Here is a 22,883-nt window from a genome sequence, read left to right as displayed (position 1 = left end):
GATGCAGAAGTTGAGGATGCAGGGAGGATACAGGGACTAAAGGATAATCTTTTAACATGGATAGAGAACGGGTTAGGAACAAAAGTCAAAGAGTGGCGTTAAACGTATCATACCCAAAATGAGACACCATTATCAGTTTGATACTGTAAGGGTCAGTACTAGGTCCAATCCTTTTTAATTTGTTGAAATGACCTAGTGGTTAGAATGCAATCTTACCATCTTCGCAAATGAGAGAAAATTATGCAGAATTATTAACACGAAGCAAGATAGAGACATATTACAGCAGAATCTTGATAGCATGGCTAGGAATATGTTCAAATGTGATATTGATAAATATTAGGTCCAGCACCTTTGATGTGCCCATGGCAGACATCAAAATAAGGACTTGGGCATATTGGTTGATACCCACTACTAGGTTACTTTCTGGTGGTTGTGAAGGCTGAGGCCTGCCCTTCTACTCCTTACACCATCAGCCTTCTATTACATATTTTGGATTGTGGCGCTGGTTTTTTTTTCAGTGTCTCTAACTTGTCATTGTTCTCATAGAATTACATTAATTGGCTTACCATGTTGGATTTTTTCATATATTTCCAATACTCTTAAAGTATACACATTATTTACTTTTGTTGGTACAGGGAGGGCCGTAGTCGGATCACTAGGACTACAATTGCCATATGGGGCCCAGAGAGAGTCTGGGGCCTGGCAAGGTCAGGCTGTTCTTTTATAACTGAGTTGTAAAAGTCTCACTGCTCTAGCACTATGGGGGTTTGTGTGGCACACAAAACAGCAGTGATTTCATGCATCGCTCTGTCCCTCCCTTCCTCGGCAGGTTTTGAATGTGTGTGTTTCTGACACACAACCACTTTTGCCTGCTGACGTCATGTTACTTCTGGTGGGCTGCTATCAATTACCCAGCTGATAACATAAACATCATCAAGAGTGGAATGGTGTGAGGCTCTATGGCAGAACATAACTGTGAGGAATGGGTTGTGTACCAGAAGAGCTGTTCTGGCAAAGAGTACATTCATACAGAGACTCTGTTTAACTCTCTCTCTTTCTCTCTCTCTCTCTCTCTCTCTCTTAGTTATGACTGGTATCTACTGACTGCTGCAAATATCTTGCCCAGCACTACTGTTCAATCATGGTTCCGAAATCTTCCACACATTAGGGCAGATCAAATCACAACTTCACTCCCCAATTCTTCAGTAAAAGTCTCTGATCCTAAAATATTGTGAGTGGGCACACCAGACCAACCACACGCCTTGATTAAGAGGGACCCTGCAAGGCCCCCAAAACAATTGTGGGCTATCTTTGTGGATATAATGGCTCAATAAAGAGTGTGAATACTTGAACTGGATTGTTGTGCTGATATACTAGATTGTTTTCTGTATGATTCTAGACCAGCATACAGGAAATTAACATTTTGCGGGTTGGAGAGAGCCACCACACCCATAGTGTGACCCTCACCGTCCACTAGGACCCTTTGTTGGGTTAATAGGCATGTGAAACCATTATCAGGTCGTCCCTCACCTCCCTGGCAGATGTTGCTCTTCTGAAATTGAAGTCCTTCCTTTCAATATTCTTATTCACAGACCAGAATCATCCACACATAGTTATTACATGCATAGTTATTTAGGTTGAAAAAAGACATACGTCCATCGAGTTCAACCAGATAATAAGGTACAACACTGGACTACACCCTCACATATTCCTCTTGATCCAGAGGAAGGCATAAAACTCTTAGAAGACATGGTTCAGTTATCCCCAAAGGGGAAAAAATTCCTTACCGACTCCAGATGGCAATCAGATAAAATCCCTGGATCGACAACACCGGGAATTACCTAGTAATTATAGCCATGGATGTCTTTCAACGCAAGGAAAGCATCTAAGCCCCCTTAAATTCAGTTATAAAATTGCCATAACTACTTCCTGTGGTAGTACATTCCACATTTGAATCACCCTTACTGTAAAGAACCCTTTCCTAAATAAATAGCTAAAACTTTTTTTCTCCATGCGCAGATCATGTCCCCTGGTCCTTTGCACAAGCCTAGGGAAAAAGCTTATCTGCCAAGGTTTTATGTTGCCCTCTGATGTATTTATGCAGGTTAATTAGATCTCCTCTAAGGCATCTTTCCTCCAGACTAAATTAGCCCAGTTTATCTGACCTTTCAGATCCTGTGTAGACTCTTGTTCCATAAGGAGTGAGTAGAAGCAGGCTGCACATACTAGGGTTGCAACGATATGAAATATTCACGTTATGATATCCATCTCATCAGGGCTGATCAGATATAATGGGAAACCTCTATAGGGAAGGGGGGGGGGGGGCATGACAGGAACTGTGGGAGATTGAGGGCCCACTGCTTTTCCCTGCATCCAGCAGAACAGCGGTTGCAGTTTGATTGAAGCTTGATAGGTATCCGCTGAAACCTTTCAAAATTGAAGTGGACCTTATTTCAGAACGTCCTCTCTGCTCTGAAAGATATGCAACAGCATAATAACCTTTAAACAGAAAACATTTCTTTGTAACAGCAAAGCAACAGATTGTAACAGATACAAACCTAAACTAAATCTGCACTGTTTCTATTCCCTGATTCATGGAAGCGGACATATTGTTAACCTCCTGTGCTTTCAAATGGCCTTATCTGCCATAGGCAGTCATGTGACAAGGGGAGAGATCAGATTACAACTTGTGATTAGACTCAAATGAGGGGGAATTAAACAGGCTAAACTCATACAGGGTGCATTCCTCTATGTATTTATTCAGTCTTGTGCAAGAGTTCAGGTCCACTTTAAGCTTGCTGTGATAGGCGTCTATCACTGTCCAGTTGAATCCTAATGGAATAGTGATCAATTGTCTAGGCATATTGAGCATTAATTGACCTGTGCATGGCTAATAGGGAGGAGCAAGCAAAACTGGGGGGGCTGCATGATAGTGATTAAGTCTGGGAATAGGGGAAAGTGTTTCTGCCTAATTATGTTTGGGAGGGTGGGGACACTGCCTAATTATGTACTGGAGTGTTTTCATCTAATAAAAATAGTGCACATTTCATTTTTTCTTTCTATCAACAAATTTCTTCTATCTGCCTCACCCAGGCACTGTTTCAAGTCACCTCACTAAAATCAAAATTCTGGGGAGAACACTGCTTTTAATAACCTTTTATGTTTCCCTAATGTAATTCTTTTAACATTTTTTTTTCTTTTTGAGGAGATGACTGTGGTGCTAATCCAGAATACATACTGCTCCACACACCTTCCTGGTTATACTCTTGATCTAGTTTGCTTTAAACATTGTACCCTTACACTCTTTAACAACGGTGTATTTCCTGACCCTGACCACAACCTTCTTACTTTACCCTCTCAAACAGAATTATATGCCTATCTTTAGTTTGCTTCTGTGACATGTTGTTCCTTAGATATTTGCCCACGGCAGTGGACTAATGAAGTGTGCAGTAGTGTACCTAACAAGGATAACATATTGCTTCAGACATGAATGATAAATAATGGGTCCATCTTGAACAGAATTTCACTTCAGTATTGTTAGCAGGCGGACCTTATACTGAGCAAAAATGTATTAAAAAGTTAATCAAACAGTGTTGTATGTGCAGTGCAAAAAAATGTGTAATATGTAAAATATTGTATTTCTGTTTTTTCTAAGGTCATTGAAGCAAACCGAACTGGAGAAATGAACTTAAAAATTGAGACCGACTTGGTATCTGTTTCCACTCATTTCAAAGATCTAGGAAATCCTCCATGGGGTAAGAGATTTGGTTGTTATTATTCTATCCACACACTGTCAAATTATCTTTTTCTGTGGATACAAGAATATATAGGCTTTAATTCACATGTGGTAAAGCAAAAAACACTTGATTTTACCAAAAATTTTGTGAAATGTCAATTCACTAAGGCTTTGTAACAAGCAGTAAGTACAGGTGATATAGTCACATAGATACAGTGGTTTGCAAAAGTATTCGGCCCCCTTGAAGTTTTCCACATTTTGTCACATTCCTGCCACAAACATGAATCAATCTATTGGAATTTCCACGTGAAAGACCAATACAAAGTGGTGTACACGTGAAAAGTGGAACGAAAATCATACATTATTCCAAACATTTTTTACAAATCAATAACTGCAAAGTGGGGTGTGCGTAATTATTCAGCCCCCTTTTGTCTGAGTACATGCCCATAGACATTGCCTGATGAGTGCTAATGACTAAATAGAGTGCATCCGTGTGTAATCTAATGTCAGTACAAATACAGCTGCTCTGTGACAGCCTCAGAGGTTGTCTAAGAGAATCTTGAGAGCAACAACACCATAAAGTCCGAAGAACACACCAGACAGGTCAGGGATAAAGTTATTGAGAAATTTAAAAGGTGAGGATGGAGGAGCACCCATGTAGAGGAAAAAAAAGTTGTGTGCCCAAGGCTTAGGTCCCAGTACCATAGGGACCTTTAATCCAATCCACGACAAGAGGCTGGCACCACAAAAGTCAAAGTTCAGCTCTTTTATTGATTAGTCATTAAAATGACATAAAGGTCAAAGGATGATAAAAATGGCAATATTGCCATTTTTATCATCCTTTGACCTTTATGTCATTTTAATGACTAATTAATAAAAGAGCTGAACTTTGACTTTTGTGGTGCCAGCCTCTTGTCGTGGATTGAGAAATTTAAAACAGGCTTAGGCTACAAAAAGATTTCCAAAGCCTTTGAACATCCCACGGAGCACTGTTCAAGCGATCATTCAGAAATGGAAGGAGTATGGCACAACTGTAAACCTACCAAGACAAGGCCGTCCACTTAAACTCACAGGCCGAACAAGGAGAGCGCTGATCAGAAATGCAGTCAAGAGGCCCATGGTGACTCTGGACGCGCTGCAGAGATCTACAGCTCAGGTGGGGGAATCTGTCCATAGGACAACTATTAGTCGTGCACTGCACAAAGTTGGCTCTTATGGAAGAGTGACAAGAAGAAAGCCATTGTGTAACGATTGTGGAATTCTCTCCGTGATCAGCGCACAGGGCGTGCGCTGACACTGCGGAAATCCTCCACAAGCGTATAATTTGAGGGAATCCAGCAAAAGGTGCAATGCACCTGTAGAGAAAATTCCTGTCGACAGGTGGAGCTGTGGAGTGCAGAGGAACAGCTCCTCTGCCCTGCCACAGACGCCAGACAGGAATTGTACGAAGGGAAGAAACACAGGGCAAGATAGTCCTGAAAGAGAGAGATCAAAGCGACAGAGGGTATGTGTGTCCACCAATCTAGTCTCCACCCTGCGACAATGAACACACAACCATGAAGATAAAGTGAGAAGGCAATCGCCATAGATGGCGATTGCTAACAGCGACACAAGACCTAATAAGCACAGATGAGGAATGTATGTATGTCCACCAATCTAGCCGCCAACCTGCGACGGTGGACACACAACAGAGGAAACCAAGTGAGAACGCAATCGCAAGAGAAGCGACTGCGGAAGAGAATGAGCACAGGTCCAGAATGTACAGGATCTTCTCAAAAAATTAGCATATTGTGATAAAGTTCATTATTTTCTGTAATGTACTGATAAACATTAGACTTTCATATATTTTAGATTCAAATACACACAACTGAAGTAGTTCAAGCCTTTTATTGTTTTAATATTGATGATTTTGGCATACAGCTCATGAAAACTATAATTTCCTATCTCAAAAAATTAGCATATTTCATCTGACCAATAAAAGAAAAGTGTTTTTAAAACAAAAAAAGTCAACCTTCAAATAATTATGTTCAGTTATGCACTCAATACTTGGTTGGGAATCCTTTTGCAGAAATGACTGCTTCAATGCGACGTGGCATGGAGGCAATCAGCCTGTGGCACTGCTCAGGTGTTATGGAGGCCCAGGATGCTTCGATAGCGGCCTTAAGCTCATCCAGAGTGTTGGATCTTGCGTCTCTCAACTTCCTCTTCACAATATGCCACAGATTCTCTATGGGGTTCAGGTCAGGAGAGTTGGCAGGCCAATTGAGCACAGTAATACCATGGTTAGTAAACCATTTACCAGTGGTTTTGGCACTGTGAGCAGGTGCCAGGCCGTGCTGAAAAATGAAATCTTCATGTCCATAAAGTTTTTCAGCAGATGGAAGCATGAAGTGCTCCAAAATCTCCTGATAGCTAGCTGCATTGACCCTGCCCTTGATAAAACACAGTGGACCAACACCAGCAGCTGACATGGCACCCCAGACCATCACTAACTGTGGGTACTTGACACTGGACTTCATGCATTTTGGCATTTCCCTCTCCCCAGTCTTCCTCCAGACTCTGGCACCTTGATTTCCGAATGACATGTAAAAGTTGCTTTCATCCGAAAAAAGTACTTTGGACCACTGAGCAACAGTCCAGTGCTGCTTCTCTGTAGCCCAGGTCAGGCGCTTCTGCCGCTGTTTCTGGTTTAAAAGTGGGTTCATGCTTCCATCTGTTGAAAAGCTTTATGGAGATGAAGATTTCATTTTTCAGCACGACCTGGCACCTGCTCACAGTGCCAAAACCACTGGTAAATGGTTTACTGACCATGGTATTACTGTGCTCAATTGGCCTGCAAACTCTCCTGACATGAACCCCATAGAGAATCTGGGGGATATTGTGAAGAGGAAGTTGAGAGACGCAAGATCCAACACTCTGGATGAGCTTAAGGCTGCTATCGAAGCATCCTGGGCCTCCATAACACCTGAGCAGTGCCACAGGCTGATTGCCTCCATGACACGCCGCATTGAAGCAGTCATTTCTGCAAAAGGATTCCCGACCAAGTATTGAGTGAATAACTGAACATAATTATTTGAAGGTTGACTTTTTTTGTTTTAAAAACACTTTTCTTTTATTGGTCGGATGAAATATGCTAATTTTTTGAGATAGGAAATTTGGGTTTTCATGAGCTGTATGCCAAAATCATCAATATTAAAACAATAAAAGGCTTGAACTACTTCAGTTGTGTGTATTTGAATCTAAAATAAATGAAAGTGTAATGTTTATCAGTACATTACAGAAAATAATGAACTTTATCACAATATGCTAATTTTTTGAGAAGATCCTGTATGTATGTGCCCCAATCTAGTCGCCAACCCGCAACGGTGCACATACAACAGCAGATATGAAGTAGGAACTCAATCGCGAGAGAGGCGATTGCCAGAGGTGACACAAGGCTACAGCAAGGCAGAGCACGAGAGTAGCAAAGGCACAGCAAATAATACAATGAGAAGATAAGGAAAATAACAAACGCTAACTAAACGCGAACACTGCACTCATTCGCAACAGTGCACGCGTTTATGCGCGGTCTCCGTGTGTTAAGCACAACAGAGACAAGCACGCCTAACTAACCACCGACAGACAAACATAAAACAGAGGACGCGAGCGCTTGCTTAACGGTTACCTCACCGAGCCTCCAGCAAGCGTTCGTAGCAGACTAGACAGATACACGAAAACAGGAATAAGTGAGAGATACGATCCACTGCTCTTTCCGCCAGAGCGAGTGCGATCCAGGCAAGACAGATTAGAAGGAGCCACCAGTAACAACCGCTGTTCCGGTTAGCACCCAGACACACAGAACGATCTCCTGTCGACCACCGCTGGGACAGGACAATCGTAACAGACAAATAAACAGATATGCAATCCTAACTGCACTAGGGAACCTGCCTAGTGCAGTCCCGAGAATTACTCTAAGCTAATCTTTAAACAATGAGCAAGGCTGACACTCCAGGAGTGTTTCACAGGATTAACCCCTATGACCAGCCCAGGTCTGTGATATCACATGGTATTTATAGAGCAAGCCTACAAAGGAGGTGGCTAGGCAATCTGCATGACAAACGCATGCAAATTCCTCAGCAGCAAGCTGCAAAACTGACAAAAGGTCTCTCTTCCAGAGACCTGCAGAATGCAGACCTGAACAGTGGTCAAAAAGCTGCCTGCCTGCGCAGGCAGCCGAGCTTATGCTCACACATTGTTAACAGAAAACATAAGAAGTCCCGTTTGCAGTTTGCCACAAGCCATGTTTGGGACACAGCAAACATGTGGAAGAAGGTGCTCTGGTCGGATGAGACCAAAATGGAACTTTTAGGCCAAAATGCAAAACGCTATGTGTGGCAGAAAACTAACGCTGCACATCACTCAGAACACACCATCCCCACTTTCAAATATCGTGGTGGCAGCATCATGCTCTGGGGTTGCTTCTCTTCAGCAGGGACAGGGGAGCTGGTCAAAGTTGATGGGAAGATGAATGGAGCCAAATACAGGGCAATCTTGGAAGAAAACCTCTTGGAGTCTGCAAAAGACTTGAGACTGGGGCGGAGGTTCACCTTTCAGCAGGACAACAACCCTAAACATAAAGCCAGGGCAACAATGGAATGGTTTAAAACAAAACATATCCATGTGTTAGAATGGCCCAGTCAAAGTCCAGATCTAAATCCAATCGAGAATCTGTGGCAAGATCTGAAAACTTAAATAATATATAATAATCAGTGCGCTCCTCAATTTGGACGTCTCATAAATAATACAGATGTATATACAGTCGGATCGCTATTACTCCAAAATGTGTGTGTCACACTACATAAACTTAATAAAATATTTAGCAAAAGTGCTCAACGACCCATACTAAATACAAAACAAGGGATTCCACATTAAAAGTCCATCGCAAAAACTTGATAGGCGTAACTGATAGGCTTCCAGCAGGCCGTCCACCTTATAACATCTTCATATACAGTTCATAACAGTAATAATATGCTCTCACCGGAACAATTGGCCAACCATCAAGGATTAGCATTCACACTTTTGGACCAAGCCAGTACTCCGCAGCTCAAATGTACTTCTCTGCTGGTTCAAGGCTCCTCAAACGTGCATATACATGTCACAAGAAGAGAGACATAGCAATAGTGTGATACCCAGTAGCGTTCCTACCTAAGGGCGCAGGGGGGCGTGGCGCACCGGGTGCCAGACAGCCAGGGGGGTGTCGCCACGACCCCCCTACACCTGACTAAGGAGGGGAAGAGCAGCGCTAGGAGGAGGGGTGACAGCAGGGATAGCGGCGGGGAGGGGGGAAATATCCCCCCCTCCCTCACCTGGGTCCCCCTCCTTCTGCCTCTCTTCTCCCCCCAAAAATGCGGGCAGCATTGGAGGCGCAGTAGAGGCACGTGACGGCGACGCAGCGTTCCAGGCTGATACGCGGAAGTAACGTGGGTATTCTCCGCGCCAGCCTGCCCGCTGCCCCCGGCCCGCTGCCCGCATTTTTGGGGGGAGAAGAGAGGCAGAAGGAGGGGACCCAGGTGAGGGAGGGGGGGATATTTCCCCCCTCCCTGCCGCTATCCCTGCTGTCACCCCTCCTTCTAGCTACACGGGGGGGAGCACTATACTACCTAAACTGGGGGCCACTATACTACCTAAACTGGGGGCCACTATTCTACCTAAACTGGGGGCCACTATACTAGCTATACTGGGGGCAGCTAAACGGGGGGGCACTATACTAGCTACACTGGGGGCATCTATGGGGGCCACTATATTACCTATACTGGGGGGGGGGCACCATACCAGCTACAATGGAGGCAACTATACTATCTAAACTGTGGACCACTATACTAGCTATACTGGAGCAACTATGGGGGCCACTATACTAGCTATACTGGAGGGCAGCTGTACGGGGGCCACTATACTAGCTACACTGGGGGCAGCAACACTACCTACATTGGGGACAGCAGCTATGCTGCCTATCCTGGGGGCAACTATACTAGCTATATTGGGGCAACTATACTACCTTCACTGGGGGCAACTAGCTACCTATACTGGGGGCAACTGCTAGCTACCTATACTGGGGGCAGTGGCGGCACCGGGGGGGGGGGGGGTGCTTTGGGCGCTGAAGCACCCCTTAAAATTCTCCAAGCACCCCCCAGCGTGAACTGACTTTCGGCATCTAATAGATGCCGTATCAGATCACCGCAGCGGCAGAGCAGGGCTATAGTAAAATGTCCGAAGCCCTGCTCTGGAGACTTTGGGAGTTGCTGGCTGCAGAGGATCGTGGGAGCTGCGCACTGGATGGAGGCCGGAACAGGAGCTCTGCTGCAGGTGAGTAAATGTTTTTTTTTTTTTTTTAATTTATATTAGCAGCCAGGGGTAGCGTTTATGTTCTGGCCAGGTCTGCTACATGATTGAAGTGTTTTCTGGACAGGTCTGCTACACGATTGCATGTATTTTCTGGTCAAATCTGCTACATGATTGCATGTAATTTCTGGGCAAATCTGCCGACATGATTGCATGTATTTTCTGGGCAAATCTGCCGACATGATTGCATGTATTTTCTGGGCAAATCTGCCGACATGATTGAACGTATTCTCTGGGCAAATCTGCAGACATGATTGAACGTATTCTCTGGGCAAATCTGCCGACATGATTGAACGTATTCTCTGGGCAAATCTGCACACATTACGTGTATTTTCTTGAGAAAACCTGCACAATTATGTGAATTTTCTGGGAAAAGGGTCGCCAAAACTTGGGTCCACTGTCTTTGCGTTGCACTTTTAAAGGGAACCCGAGGTGAGAATAATATTGAGGCTGCCATATTTATCTCCTTTTAAGCAATACCAGTTGCCTGGCTGCCGTGCTGGTCCTCTGCCTCTAATTCTTTCAACCACAGACCCTGAACAAGCATGCTTGTTTCTGGTGTGATTTAGTTCACTACTGCAGCCAAATAGATCAGCAGGGCAACTAGTATTGTTTAAAAGGAAATAAATATGGCAGCCTCCATATCACTCTCACCCGGGTTCACGTCAAATTACAGTTAGCTCCGCCCTCATCCGGTCATGGCCACGACCATTTTTTTGCCACGCCGCGCTTCGCGTGCCGCATGTTATAGCGCCACCCATTTTTTGCCCCTTTACTTTTTTTTTGGGGGGGGGGGGGGGGGGGTGTCTTATAATACCCAGCACCGGGTGTCAAATGCCCTAGGTACGCCGCTGGTGATACCGTTTCAGTGAACACTACATCCAGCATCACCAGTGCTCACAATCCACTCGCAGATCACCCTAAGTGCCTCCACCAGCTAAGCACTCAAGCCTCTCACCGGATAACTTGGCTGACGCCTCACAGACCAGCAACTTTCGCTTGTTATATGAATGTTTCTTTATCCGCAAAGTAATCCTAGGACTCAAGCAGGTGTAACATAGCGTCATTCCATTTATTAAAAATAATGTAAAAAAGCAAGTGCACTTACAAACATCCAATTTAAAATGCGCATATAGGAAAGAATCCTCGAGGTAATTCAGCGTCTGACCGGCTCCTACCGCACCGCCCGACTAGTTTCGTCACTTGGACTCATCAGGAGCTTAGCCAATAGGAGCCCACAGACGCCTTTTAACTCATTTCCGCATCACATAACAGTATGTATCAGTGAGCGCCATTCGCCGAGCTCATTATGCTCGTTTGTAGCCGCAATTCCCATTGGCTATAGTCACCGCTCCTCTAAAGGGACTACATTACCCATCTCTCCCCGGGGCAATTGTAAATCGCGATCTGAGCTGACTCAATAGAGTCATCACTGCTCCGTGCAACTACACCTCCCATACTCCCCTGAGCGAGCGGACTACAGTAATAATAAAGCCCGCAGGATTAATTACACTAGAGTCGGCAACCTCCGCACGACTACATCTCCCATAATCCCTCGGGCGGCCTAACTCAATCCCTCATTACCAAATGCAGTTAAAAAAAACAGTTAAAAACCATACATCATATTCAAAGGGGCCAGAAAAAAAGAGAGGCCATAAAAAAGGGGGGAATGTATATAAATATCAGAAAAAGGTATCCATACTCAAAAAAACAGATAGAAATTCATACATCCCAACCCAAAGCTGTCACCATCCAAAATGGATGCAAAACATCCCCAAAGGACAGTTGAGCAGGATACGTAGGAACTGTAGTTCTGATGTTGACTATCTTATGCAGGCTGAAGTATTTATAGACAGATATAGTGAGAAAGGGTATAATCGACAGCAACTTGAGAGATTGTCTAGTCACATAATGGATCAACAGAGAGAAGCTTTTTTTGCAGAATGATGTGGGGAAGGTGAACAGATCCAGTGCCTTTGAATATGCTGTAATGATAGAGTATAACTCACAATATAGAGAAGTAGAGAAAATATATAGAAAGCACTGGGGATTGCTACAGATTGAACCAGTGTTGGGGAGGGTGGTCCCAGAAAAACCTAAGTTTATTTACAGGCGGGCAAGGAACCTACAGCAACAATTGGTTAAGACTTATGTGGATGCGCCCTTGGTTAGGCATAGGACTGATATGTGGGATTCTATCCTTGTCACCAGTGTCATGCGTGTGAAAAAGCACAGGGAATCAGAATGAAAGAAGTTGGATCTTTCCGAACGGGTAGGATACACAAAATTAGGGAGTTTATCCACTGCTGCAGCACGCACGTGGTATACCTGTTATGGTGCCCGTGCGGGCTGCAGTATGTGGGACGTACTAAAAGAGCCTTACATAAACGTATTGGGGAACACATTGGGAATATTAGTAGAGGATACATGGGACACAGTGTTTCAAAACATTTTAATGAGCAACATGGTAATAATCCACAATTATTGAAATTTTGCGGGGTACAAAAATTAACTACGAGGTGGAGGGTATGCCATGAAATTAGGGAAATATCCAAGATGGAAACCAGATGGATTTATGATCTTAAGACACTGCAACCCAATAGATTGAACGTTGAACTCGATTTAAATTGTTATATAGCTGATGACTAAAGTATACAATTTATTGTAGTCGGGCATTTGAGTTAGGTGGAATATAAGGGTGCATATGGATTATTGGGGATGTGGTACTGTTTAAAATTTACGGGGTAATATGGGATATATTATGAATCTTATTTGGCACTGGTTAAAAGTTATGGGGTAATAGGGTACATATCATCAAATGTATATGTATATATGTGGAAGTGAGCGCCAGGTGGTTGGATAGTGTACTGGAGTATGGATACAAGTGGCCCCTTTTTCTGATATTTATATACATTCCCCCCTTTTTCTGCCCCCCCCCCCTTTTTTCTGGCCCCTTTGAATATGATGTATGGTTTTTAACTGTTTTTTTAACTGCATTTGGTAATGAGGGATTGAGTTAGGCCGCCCGAGGGATTATGGGAGATGTAGTCGTGCGGAGGTTGCCGACTCTAGTGTAATTAATCCTGCGGGCTTTATTATTACTGTAGTCCGCTCGCTCAGGGGAGTATGGGAGGTGTAGTTGCGCGGAGCAGTGATGACTCTATTGAGTCAGCTCAGATCGCGATTTACAATTGCCCCGGGGAGAGATGGGTAATGTAGTCCCTTTAGAGGAGCGGTGACTATAGCCAATGGGAATTGCGGCTACAAACGAGCATAATGAGCTCGGCGAATGGCGCTCACTGATGCATACTGTTATGTGATGCGGAAATGAGTTAAAAGGCGTCTGTGGGCTCCTATTGGCTAAGCTCCTGATGAGTCCAAGTGACGAAGCTAGTCGGGCGGTGCGGTAGGAGCCGGTCAGACGCTGAATTACCTCGAGGATTCTTTCTTATATGTGCATTTTAAATTGGATGTTTGTAAGTGCCCTTGCTTTTTTACATTATTTTTAATAAATGGAATTACGCTATGTTACACCTGCTTGAGTCCTAGGATTACTTTGCGGATAAAGAAACATTCATATAACAAGCGAAAGTTGCTGGTCTGTGAGGGGTCGGCCAAGTTATCCGGTGAGAGGCTTGAGTGCTTAGCTGGTGGAGGCACTTAGGGTGATCTGCGAGTGGATTGTGAGCACTGGTGATGCTGGATGTAGTGTTCACTGAAACGGTATCACACTATTGCTATGTCTCTCTTTTTGTGACATGTATATGCACGTTTGAGGAGCCTTGAACCGGCAGAGAAGTACATTTGAGCTGCGGAGTACTGGCTTGGTCCAAAAGTGTGAATGCTAATCCTTGATGGTTGGCCAATTGTTCCGGTGAGAGCATATTATTACTGTTATGAACTGTATATGAAGATGTTATAAGGTGGACGGCCTGCTGGAAGCCTATCAGTTACGCCTATCAAGTTTTTGCGATGGACTTTTAATGTGGAATCCCTTGTTTTGTATTTAGTGTGGGTCGTTGAGCGCTTTTGCTAAATATTTTATTAAGATCTGAAAACTGCTGTTCACAAACGCTTTCCATCTAATCTGACTGAGCTGGAGCTGTTTTGCAAAGAAGAATGGGCAAGGATTTCAATCTCTAGATATGCAAAGCTGGTAGAGACATACCCTAAAAGACTGGCAGCTGTAATTGCAGCAAAAGGTGGTTCTACAAAGTATTGACTCAGGGGGCTGAATAATTACGCACACCCCACTTTGCAGTTATTGATTTGTAAAAAATGTTTGGAATAATGTACACCATTTTGTATTAGTCTTTCACGTGGAATTCCAATAAGATTGATTCATGTTTGTGGCAGTAATGTGACAAAATGTGGAAACCGTCAAGGGGGCCGAATACTTTTGCAAGCCACTGTAAATGCATAAACCGATGAGCTGCTGGAGGTAGCCAGTCCACAATGGTCAAACTGTAAAAGCAATCAAATCCTCAGTGCTGCATCAAATGCAAGATTTCACACATTCTGACCACGTGTGAGCCACTAGTGCTCACACAACACATACTTAGTGGTCGTCACCACAAAGATGGTGACTAGTGGCTCCAAGTAAAAAACTATTACATTTCCATTGATAAAACATTGACAAAAAGCAACTTGCAACACAGGTTTTTGCACACAGGACCCTATTGCATATTTTCACATTTTAACCCCTGACACCAGCAGAAAGCCAAAACCTGGTCGGGTGTGGAGATCGGGCAATTATAGTTAAACTGCACTGAGTATTTTTGTGTATTGATATGCCAAAATATGCAGTAGGGTCCTGTGTGCAAGGACTCACGATGTAAGTTGTTTTATACAATGTTTTATCAAGGTAAATTACAAACTTTATTTACTTGGAAACACTAGCTGATCCCAATTTACATCTCTGTGGTGGCGGCCACTGTGAGGCTAGGAACACACTTAGCAGAAATGATAGTGTTGCGAAAAACGCAGCTTTTTTGCCTGCAATGGTAGTCAACGGGCTGCATCAAAAAACGCATATAAAAAATGCATATCTGTTTTGTATGCGTTTTTTAACATGCGGTTTTAAAAGCTGGTTTTGTTGCATAATTTTCAAAAACGCACATAATGAAAGTCAATGGTAACGCAATGTAAGGCGTTTTGAATGCATTTTTATATGCTTTTTTTTTTTTTAATTGTTTTTTGATGCATTTCTGCTTCCTGTTGTCTACCTAGTGATTTGCATAAAACACAATAGAAAAACGCATGGAAAACGCATACCAAATGCGTATGTGTTTTGTATATGCGAACCGCAAACCCATTAAAAGGCACGCAAAGAGCTAGAAAAACGCTTATGTGGAACAAATGCTTAAAAAAAACGCACTAAAGATGCACATGACATAAAACACACAGCCATTTGTGCACCCAACCTGAATGTGTTGTGTGAATCTGAAACTTTTATTTCGCCAAGCATGACTGGGTCGTGCCCGGAATTGGGTTTGGTAAGTACAGGGATAGTGTGAAACAGGACAAACAATACAATCCATACAATACAAAATAAAGATATAGATCCAGCAATTTGAACATCTCATTAAAACAGTTGACCATAACATTTTGTACAGTGTGCTGCAGCGCAGTCAGGTGCTACCGGTATTTGCTTGTCAGAGGAGGATGAAGAGAGTTCATAGAGTTCAGAGAATTTACAGCTGAGGGGAAGAAGCTGTTCCTGTGTCTTGTGGTCCTGGTGTAGATGAACCGGAATTTCCGGCCCAAGAGAAGCCGACTGAAGAAGTGGAAGCCCGGGTGAGATGGATCATTTGCAATCCTCAGAGCTCTGGAGAGCAGTCTTGAGTTGAAGATTTGATCTAGCGAGGGGAGTGATTTCCCGATGATTCTTTCCGCTGATCTGATGACCCTCTGCAGTTTGTGTGTGTCACTGGCGGAGGAGCCAGCATATTAGACAAGGATGGAGGAGCAGAGGACAGATTCAATTGTGGCTGTGTAGAAGCTCGTCAGAAGCTCCCAGGCCATACTGAACGTCTTCAGTTGGCGTAGGAAAAATAGCCTCTGCTGAGCTTTTCTCTGGGTGGAGGTCGTGTTGACTTTCCAAGTCAGGTCATTGGAGATTGTCATGCCTAGAAGGCGTGCACAGAGAGCGCTTTTAACAACCATCTCAACTGTTTTTGCGGTGTGTAGGACTAGACCGTTCTCCTTACACTAGTGGCAGATTCTGTCAACCTGGTAGCGGTACTCCTGCTCATCATTCCTGGAGATGAGGCCAACTATGGTGGTGTCATCATGAACTTGATAACTTTGACAGAGTTTGCAGTGGACCTGCAGTTGTTTATGTATAGGGAGAATAGGAATGGCGACAATACACATGCTTGAGGGGCCCCCGTGTTGGTGGTCCTTGGTTGCGAGGTGATAGTGTCCAGCTTGACGGTCAGTGATCTTTTACTTAGGAAGTCCGTGAGCCACAGGCGAAGGGTAGGATGGACCTTGAGGGCGGCAAGATTCTCTTGAAGTATTTGGGGGCTGATGGTGTTAAACGCCGAGCTAAAGTCAAGTAGGAGGATCCTGGCGTGTGAGTCTAGTCTATCCAGGTGTTCATTTAAGAGCTCCAGGCAGATGTTTATGGTGTTGTCAATGGACCTGTTTGCTCTATACGCAAACTGGAACGGATCCAGCAGGGCCTCAGTAGATAGTTTGAGGAGGGGAAAAACCATGCTTTTAAAAGCTTTCATGATAACAGATGTGAGAGCCACCGGCCGGAAGCTGTTGAGGTTGGAGACACCCTGTTTTTTGGGGACAGGGATGATGGTGGACCTCTTGAAGCAAGCAGAGACCTTGCCTTCCTGAATGGATTTGGTGAAGATGGAGGAGACTATAGAAACAAGCTGCTGTGCGCAAGTTCTCAGAAAGGCTAGTGACACTCCGTCTGGGCCTGAGGCTTTTCTCGCGTTTATCCTTCACAGGTGCTGCCGGACACCGCCCTCGTTCACAGAGGGGGTAAGCTTGGATGTGGGACAACTAAGTCAGAGGAGGGAGCAGAAGGCTCTGGGGACTTTGCTGGTACCGCCTGGTTCTCAAATCTGCAATAGAACTCACTGAGGATCTCGGTGAGGTCGGTGCTGGGTGTTGCATGCTGGGGGAGGCTTCTAGTTTGAGGCAGCCTTAAGCCCCTTTCAGACAGCCTGTCTTTTTCCACAGTTCTTTTTGGCGTCCCTCGGTTCCCTGTTAAGTGTTTTTGCCCTCCTATAGTCCTCCTGGTTGCCAGACTTGTACGCCAATTCCTTGGATCCTGCGCAGTTGCCGTAGTTTATTGGAGAACCATGGTCTGTCATTTGGGTAGTGTTTGCGGGATTTTGTTGGTACATACTGGTCCTCACAGAAGCTGATGTATGAAGATACAATCTTTGCCCACTCGTTCGATGCTTCCAGAGCCTTCCAGTCCGTACAGTCGTAGCAGGCCTGAAGTTGTAATTTGGCATCATTCGACCGTACTTTGCTGAATTTTAGGACCGGTTTCGCAGTTTCCAGGCGTCTCCTGTAGGTGGGTATCAGGTGAAAGACGCAGTGGTCTGATGAGCCTAGTGCTGCCTAGTATGCATCTTTCAGGACTGTATAGCAGTGGTCCAGAGTGTTACCGTTCCTTGTGGGGCAGGTGACATGCTGGTGGCAATGCGGCAGCTCTTGGCGAAGGTTGGCCCTATTGAAGTCCCCCAAGATAATGAACAGCAAGTTCGGCAGGGACATCTCCCACTGTGTGACGGTATCGCTGAGCCCGTGCAGGGCCGGTTTGGTGTCAGTGTCAGGAGGAATGTACACACCAAGGACATAGGAGGAAAATTCCCTGGATGAGTGTATAGGTCTGCAGTTTACAAGAAGGAGTTCAAGATCCGGGGGAACATTTCTGGGTAAGAATAGAAATGTTGGGGGACCAGGCGGAACTGATGTAGAAGCAGATGCCGCCTCTTTCCTTTTTCCGGAGAGTATGCTGTCCCGATCTGCCTGGATGATACTGAAACCTGGGAGATGAAGGGCTCTGTCAGGGATGCTGTCCTACAGCCACATTTCTGTGAAGCAGGACACTGGGGGGGGGTGTTGCCAAGTTCTCTCTTGTTGCTGAGGAGCCGCAGTTCGACCAACTTGTTTGGGAGGGAGCATACATTTGCCAGGAGGACTGCGGGGATGGCTGATCGCAGCCCTTTCTTTCTTAGCCTTACAGGGGCGCCAGCTGGACAGCCCCTCCATTACTGGCCACCGTGGGGCCCTGACACAGGGGCAGTGATTTTTTTGGACATGGCTTCAGACGGAATCAAACAGGAGCCTCCCCTTTGTGTGCGGGGCTGCGCTTGGTTCCCATTTTAGGAGCTGTGACCTGGTGTAGGTGATACACGGGGGGTGGGGTGGTGTGAGAGGCATGAGTGAGGAGCACATTGCGACCCCCTGCAGTAGTAGTCAATTTGTGACAATCACAGTCCATCATATGACCCCGCTACAGTAACAGTGCAACACAGTCCATTTTGACCCCCCCCCCGTCAGTACTAATGCAACACAGTCCATATTGTGACCCAGCCACAGTAGCAGTGCCACGTAGTTCAAATTATATGACCCCTGCAGTAGCAAACAGTAGCAGCGGGAAAGACAAGGAGCATGTGGCATAGGCCTAGAAGCCATTGAGTTCAAGTTGCCCTCAGTGGTGCAGATGGTGGGAGGCAGGGAAGCATGCAGACAGTTCCCCAGTAGCAGACATCAGCAGGTACAGCCTTCACAGCACCTGAAATCCTAAAATAAGTACCCTCTGTGTGAAGGGACTGTTAATAAAACGTAACTTTTAATAATGATTTATAAAATCCACAATCTAACTGCTTTCATAACAAGTACATACTCTGTAAACATAACTGAGCTAGGGGTACATTATAAGTACACAATGTGATCAAAATCACACCCCTTCAGCTCAGTGATCTAATAAAGTATATTACACAATACCCTCCACCAGAACTAAACCCATGGGTTTAGTTCTGGTGGGGGGTATTGTGTAATATACTTTATATATACATACATATCTATCTATATCTATCTATAACTATATCTATCTATCTATCTATCTATCTATCTATCTATCTATCTATCTATCTATCTATATATATATATATATATATATATATATATATATATATACATATACACACACACACACACACACACACACGTGCTAACTCAGTTAGCACGCCCAAAGCTTTTATTGATCGAGCGCAAAGTTTAACGGTGCGCGGTGTGTGCGTAACATTGCATCGGCTGCGACCAAAACGTCGCGCCGGATGCGGCGGAGGTGGCGCCATATGCGCCGTTTCGGGTCCAGCGTTTTAGGCGCACCTGGTTTTGGTCGCAGCCGGTGCGACGTGTCGCGCGCAGCGCTAAACTTTAGAAACTTTGCGCGTCCTAAAGGACTTTAGGCGTGGTAAGGGGCCTTTAGACATGCTAACTAAGTTAGCACCCTTTTGTGAATCAAGCCTTTTGTGTATGTTAATGTTTATAGAACCATGATGGTACGTGGTTGTAATACAGACCTCTGGTGGATAAAAGAGGGTGTTGCTCATGTAGTCCTATTGTAATGTTGTATGTATTTGAGTAGACATAGACTAAGGAGACTATGTCGGTACCCTGACCACATTATAGTTTTAATAAGGATAATAACAATACCCATACTAACAATAATAAGATTATTAATAGTGATAATAATAATAACAGCCATGGTAGTAAACCATGAAACTATATAGATCTCTTCTGTGTAAAATATATGTAAACAGTCCGAAATGTATTGTTAATTAATGGTTCATGAGCACTATTTTATGTAATAATAAATAAATATACACACAATATATACAACTATGCACACATAAATAATAATAGGTGTATGACAAGGAATACATAATAAAATCATAAGATAAATGTTAAAAATACATTGTTGTGTGGAAATAATACCAATTATGAATAAAAGTTAATACTAATTACAAATAAAACTACAAACATTAACCACTTCGGGACCAGCACCCTCTGCCCCCTTAAGGACCAGAGGGTGCTGGCCCCGTAAACCGCTTCCCGACGAATCGCCGCTAAAATCCGCCGCTCCCGACGAACACGCCGCTCTGTCCCCGCCGCAAGCTGCTCTCTCTGCCATCGGTATGACGGCAGAGCGCTGTGCGCCGGTCAGGAGCCGCTTTCATTGGTTCCTGACCCTGTCACTCCATGTAAGCCAATGGGAACGGCTTACATGAATGACAGGGCCAGGAGCCAATGAAAACGGCTCCTGCCCAGCGCACAGTGCTCTGCCGTCATAAAGGCGGCAGGGCAGCAGCTTTCCGCGCAGACCGAGCGGGGACAGCGGAGGAGACGGGCGGGGGCGCGCGGTCAATGGGACGTAGGGTTTCGTCCGGTCAGAACCACAGCGCCCCATGCCCGCCGTAGATTTATACTGCGGCGGTCCGCAGTAGGTTAATAAGGAAGAAGATATGATAAAAGAGGTAGTAAAAGAGGTGATCGTCTCTTTTATCATATCTTCTTCCTTATTAATGTTTGTAGTTTTATTTGTAATTGGTATTAACTTTTATTCATAATTGGTATTAATTTCCACATGACAATGTATTTTTAACATTTATCTTTATTTATTTATATTTTATTATTGTATATTCCTTGTCATACACCTGTTATTATTTATATGTGCATAGTTATATATATTGTTTGTACAGTGTATATTTATCTATTTATTACACAAAATAGTGCTCATGAACCGTTCATTAATAATACATTTCGGACTGTTTACATATAAACAGAAGAGATCTATATAGTTTCATCGTTTACTACCATGGCTGTTATTATTGTTATTATGGATATTACTAGTAAAAAGGCCCGCCCCTTAAACAGGCACTAGGTGACAGCCGCTCAACCACCCCCCATCTCCCCCCCCCCCCCGCAATTTGCGCACATACGCGTCCTGCTTGCTCGTTCCCCACCACTGTCTGAAGTATATGCAAACAGGGAGCTGCTTGCTTGGCAGTTGAAAAAATCTGTTGTTTCCCACAATGCAAAGAAAACCTCTGTGAACTACAGACCGCAAACTGTCTGGTCCGGCCTTGTGTCCTAACTGCCTTGGCTGCGCACACGCTCAGTACAAAAAAGCCAGGGACACACAACCCAACCATTCAGTTGATGACGCAGGGACACTTGCATTTTATAGTATAGGATTAATATCCTTATTATAACAATAGGACTACGTGAGCAATACCCTCTTTTGTCCACCAGAGGCCTGTATTACAACCACGTACCATCATGGTTCTATATATATTTATATATATTACAGACCAAAGGTTTGGACACACCTTCTCATTCAAAGAGTTTTCTTTAGTAGCCACCTTTTGCTTTGATTACTGCTTTGCACACTCTTGGCATTCTCTTGATGAGCTTCAAGAGGTAGTCACCTGACATGGTCTTCCAACAGTCTTGAAGGAGTTCCCAGAGATGCTTAGCACTTGTTGGCCCTTTTGCCTTCACTCTGCGGTCCAGCTCACCCCAAACCATCTCGATTGGGTTCAGGTCTGGTGACTGTGGAGGCCAGGTCATCTGGCTGCAGCACCCCATCACTCTCCTTCCTGGTCAAATAGCCCTTACACAGCCTGGAGGTGTGTTTGGGGTCATTGTCCTGTTGAAAAATAAATGATGATCCAACAAACGCAAACCGGATGGAATAGCATGCCGCTGCAAGATGCTGTGGTAGCCATGCTGGTTCAGTATGCCTTCAATTTTGAATAAATTCCCAACAGTGTCATCAACAGTGTCACCAGCAAAGCAGCCCCACACCATCACACCTCCTCCTCCATGCTTCACGGTGGGAACCAGGCACGTAGAGACCATTAATTGCACAGCACCACTTTATAATATTGACATAATAAACCGATACCATGTAGTATTTGGTCCTGTTGTATACGGATTTCTGCCTTTGTCCACAGTTGTATGTTCCAATGTTTTATTGCCTGAGGAAGCAGGTTTACGCTTGTGAAACGCGTTGCAGCCATCTTTGGAGTATGTGAATAAAATCTATTTCTATTTTAATAGACAGTTTCAGCGTCTGCTTGTGGAAGGTAAGTCCACCACTGCCTCCTATGCCTTTTTATCATTTGGTTTTATCCTTTTGGCGCCTCTGTTTTTCTACATGGATGGAGCAGAGTTTCGTTGCCCTTCTCTGTCGGGGGGCAGGTGGGCTTGTTCCTGAAGTCCTGGCAGCGGGAGTGTGGCTGGTGCAGAGATGGCACGTTGGGAGTGGAGGAGCAGCTCAGCCCGGCTGGCAGCAGAGGTGATGTTTGCACAGGCTGAGAGATGACACCTGAGGAGTGCAGAAGTGAGGGCCACTGCTGGCAGTGAGGGAGCAGGTCCGGGTGAGCAGCGCTGTGCATGATCGTGGTGGCCTGTTGGATCTTATGTGGTCTGTTTTGCTGCCGGCTAGCCTGCTTCTCTTGAGCACATGCAAGGCGGAGTTCCGTGGGGCAGGCCAAATCTTCCGTGCTCGCTCGTGCCGTGCTGGCTGGGGCAGGGGCTGCAGGCCAGAAGGATCAGCGCTGTTGTGCTGGCTGTGGCAGGGCAGTGCGTGAGATTGCTGATGGAGGTGAGCACAGCGTGGGTGGTCAAGGGAGGCCGCATGTAGCTCTAGCCAGGATCCTCTGGAGGCGGCTGTTAGCTGGAGACTGGGAGTCCTACGATAGTAGCCAGGGAGGCACAC

The 22,883-nt window shown here is 44.8% G+C and overlaps 1 protein-coding gene across 1 annotated transcript in view; it reads left to right on the top strand.

Moving 5' to 3' along the window:
* Positions 1-22,883, top strand: part of HUS1 (HUS1 checkpoint clamp component) — a 56,920-nt gene that overhangs the window by 19,212 nt on the left and 14,825 nt on the right. The window contains exon 6 of the mRNA XM_068236512.1: positions 3,656-3,755. Within this exon, the coding sequence (XP_068092613.1) occupies positions 3,656-3,755 (100 nt within the window). The remainder of the gene's footprint in view (positions 1-3,655; positions 3,756-22,883) is intronic.

Source organism: Hyperolius riggenbachi, chromosome 5 (genome assembly GCF_040937935.1).
Source record: "Hyperolius riggenbachi isolate aHypRig1 chromosome 5, aHypRig1.pri, whole genome shotgun sequence".
NCBI classification, from domain to species: domain Eukaryota; kingdom Metazoa; phylum Chordata; class Amphibia; order Anura; family Hyperoliidae; genus Hyperolius; species Hyperolius riggenbachi.
This window is presented reverse-complemented; position numbering and strand designations above follow the sequence as displayed.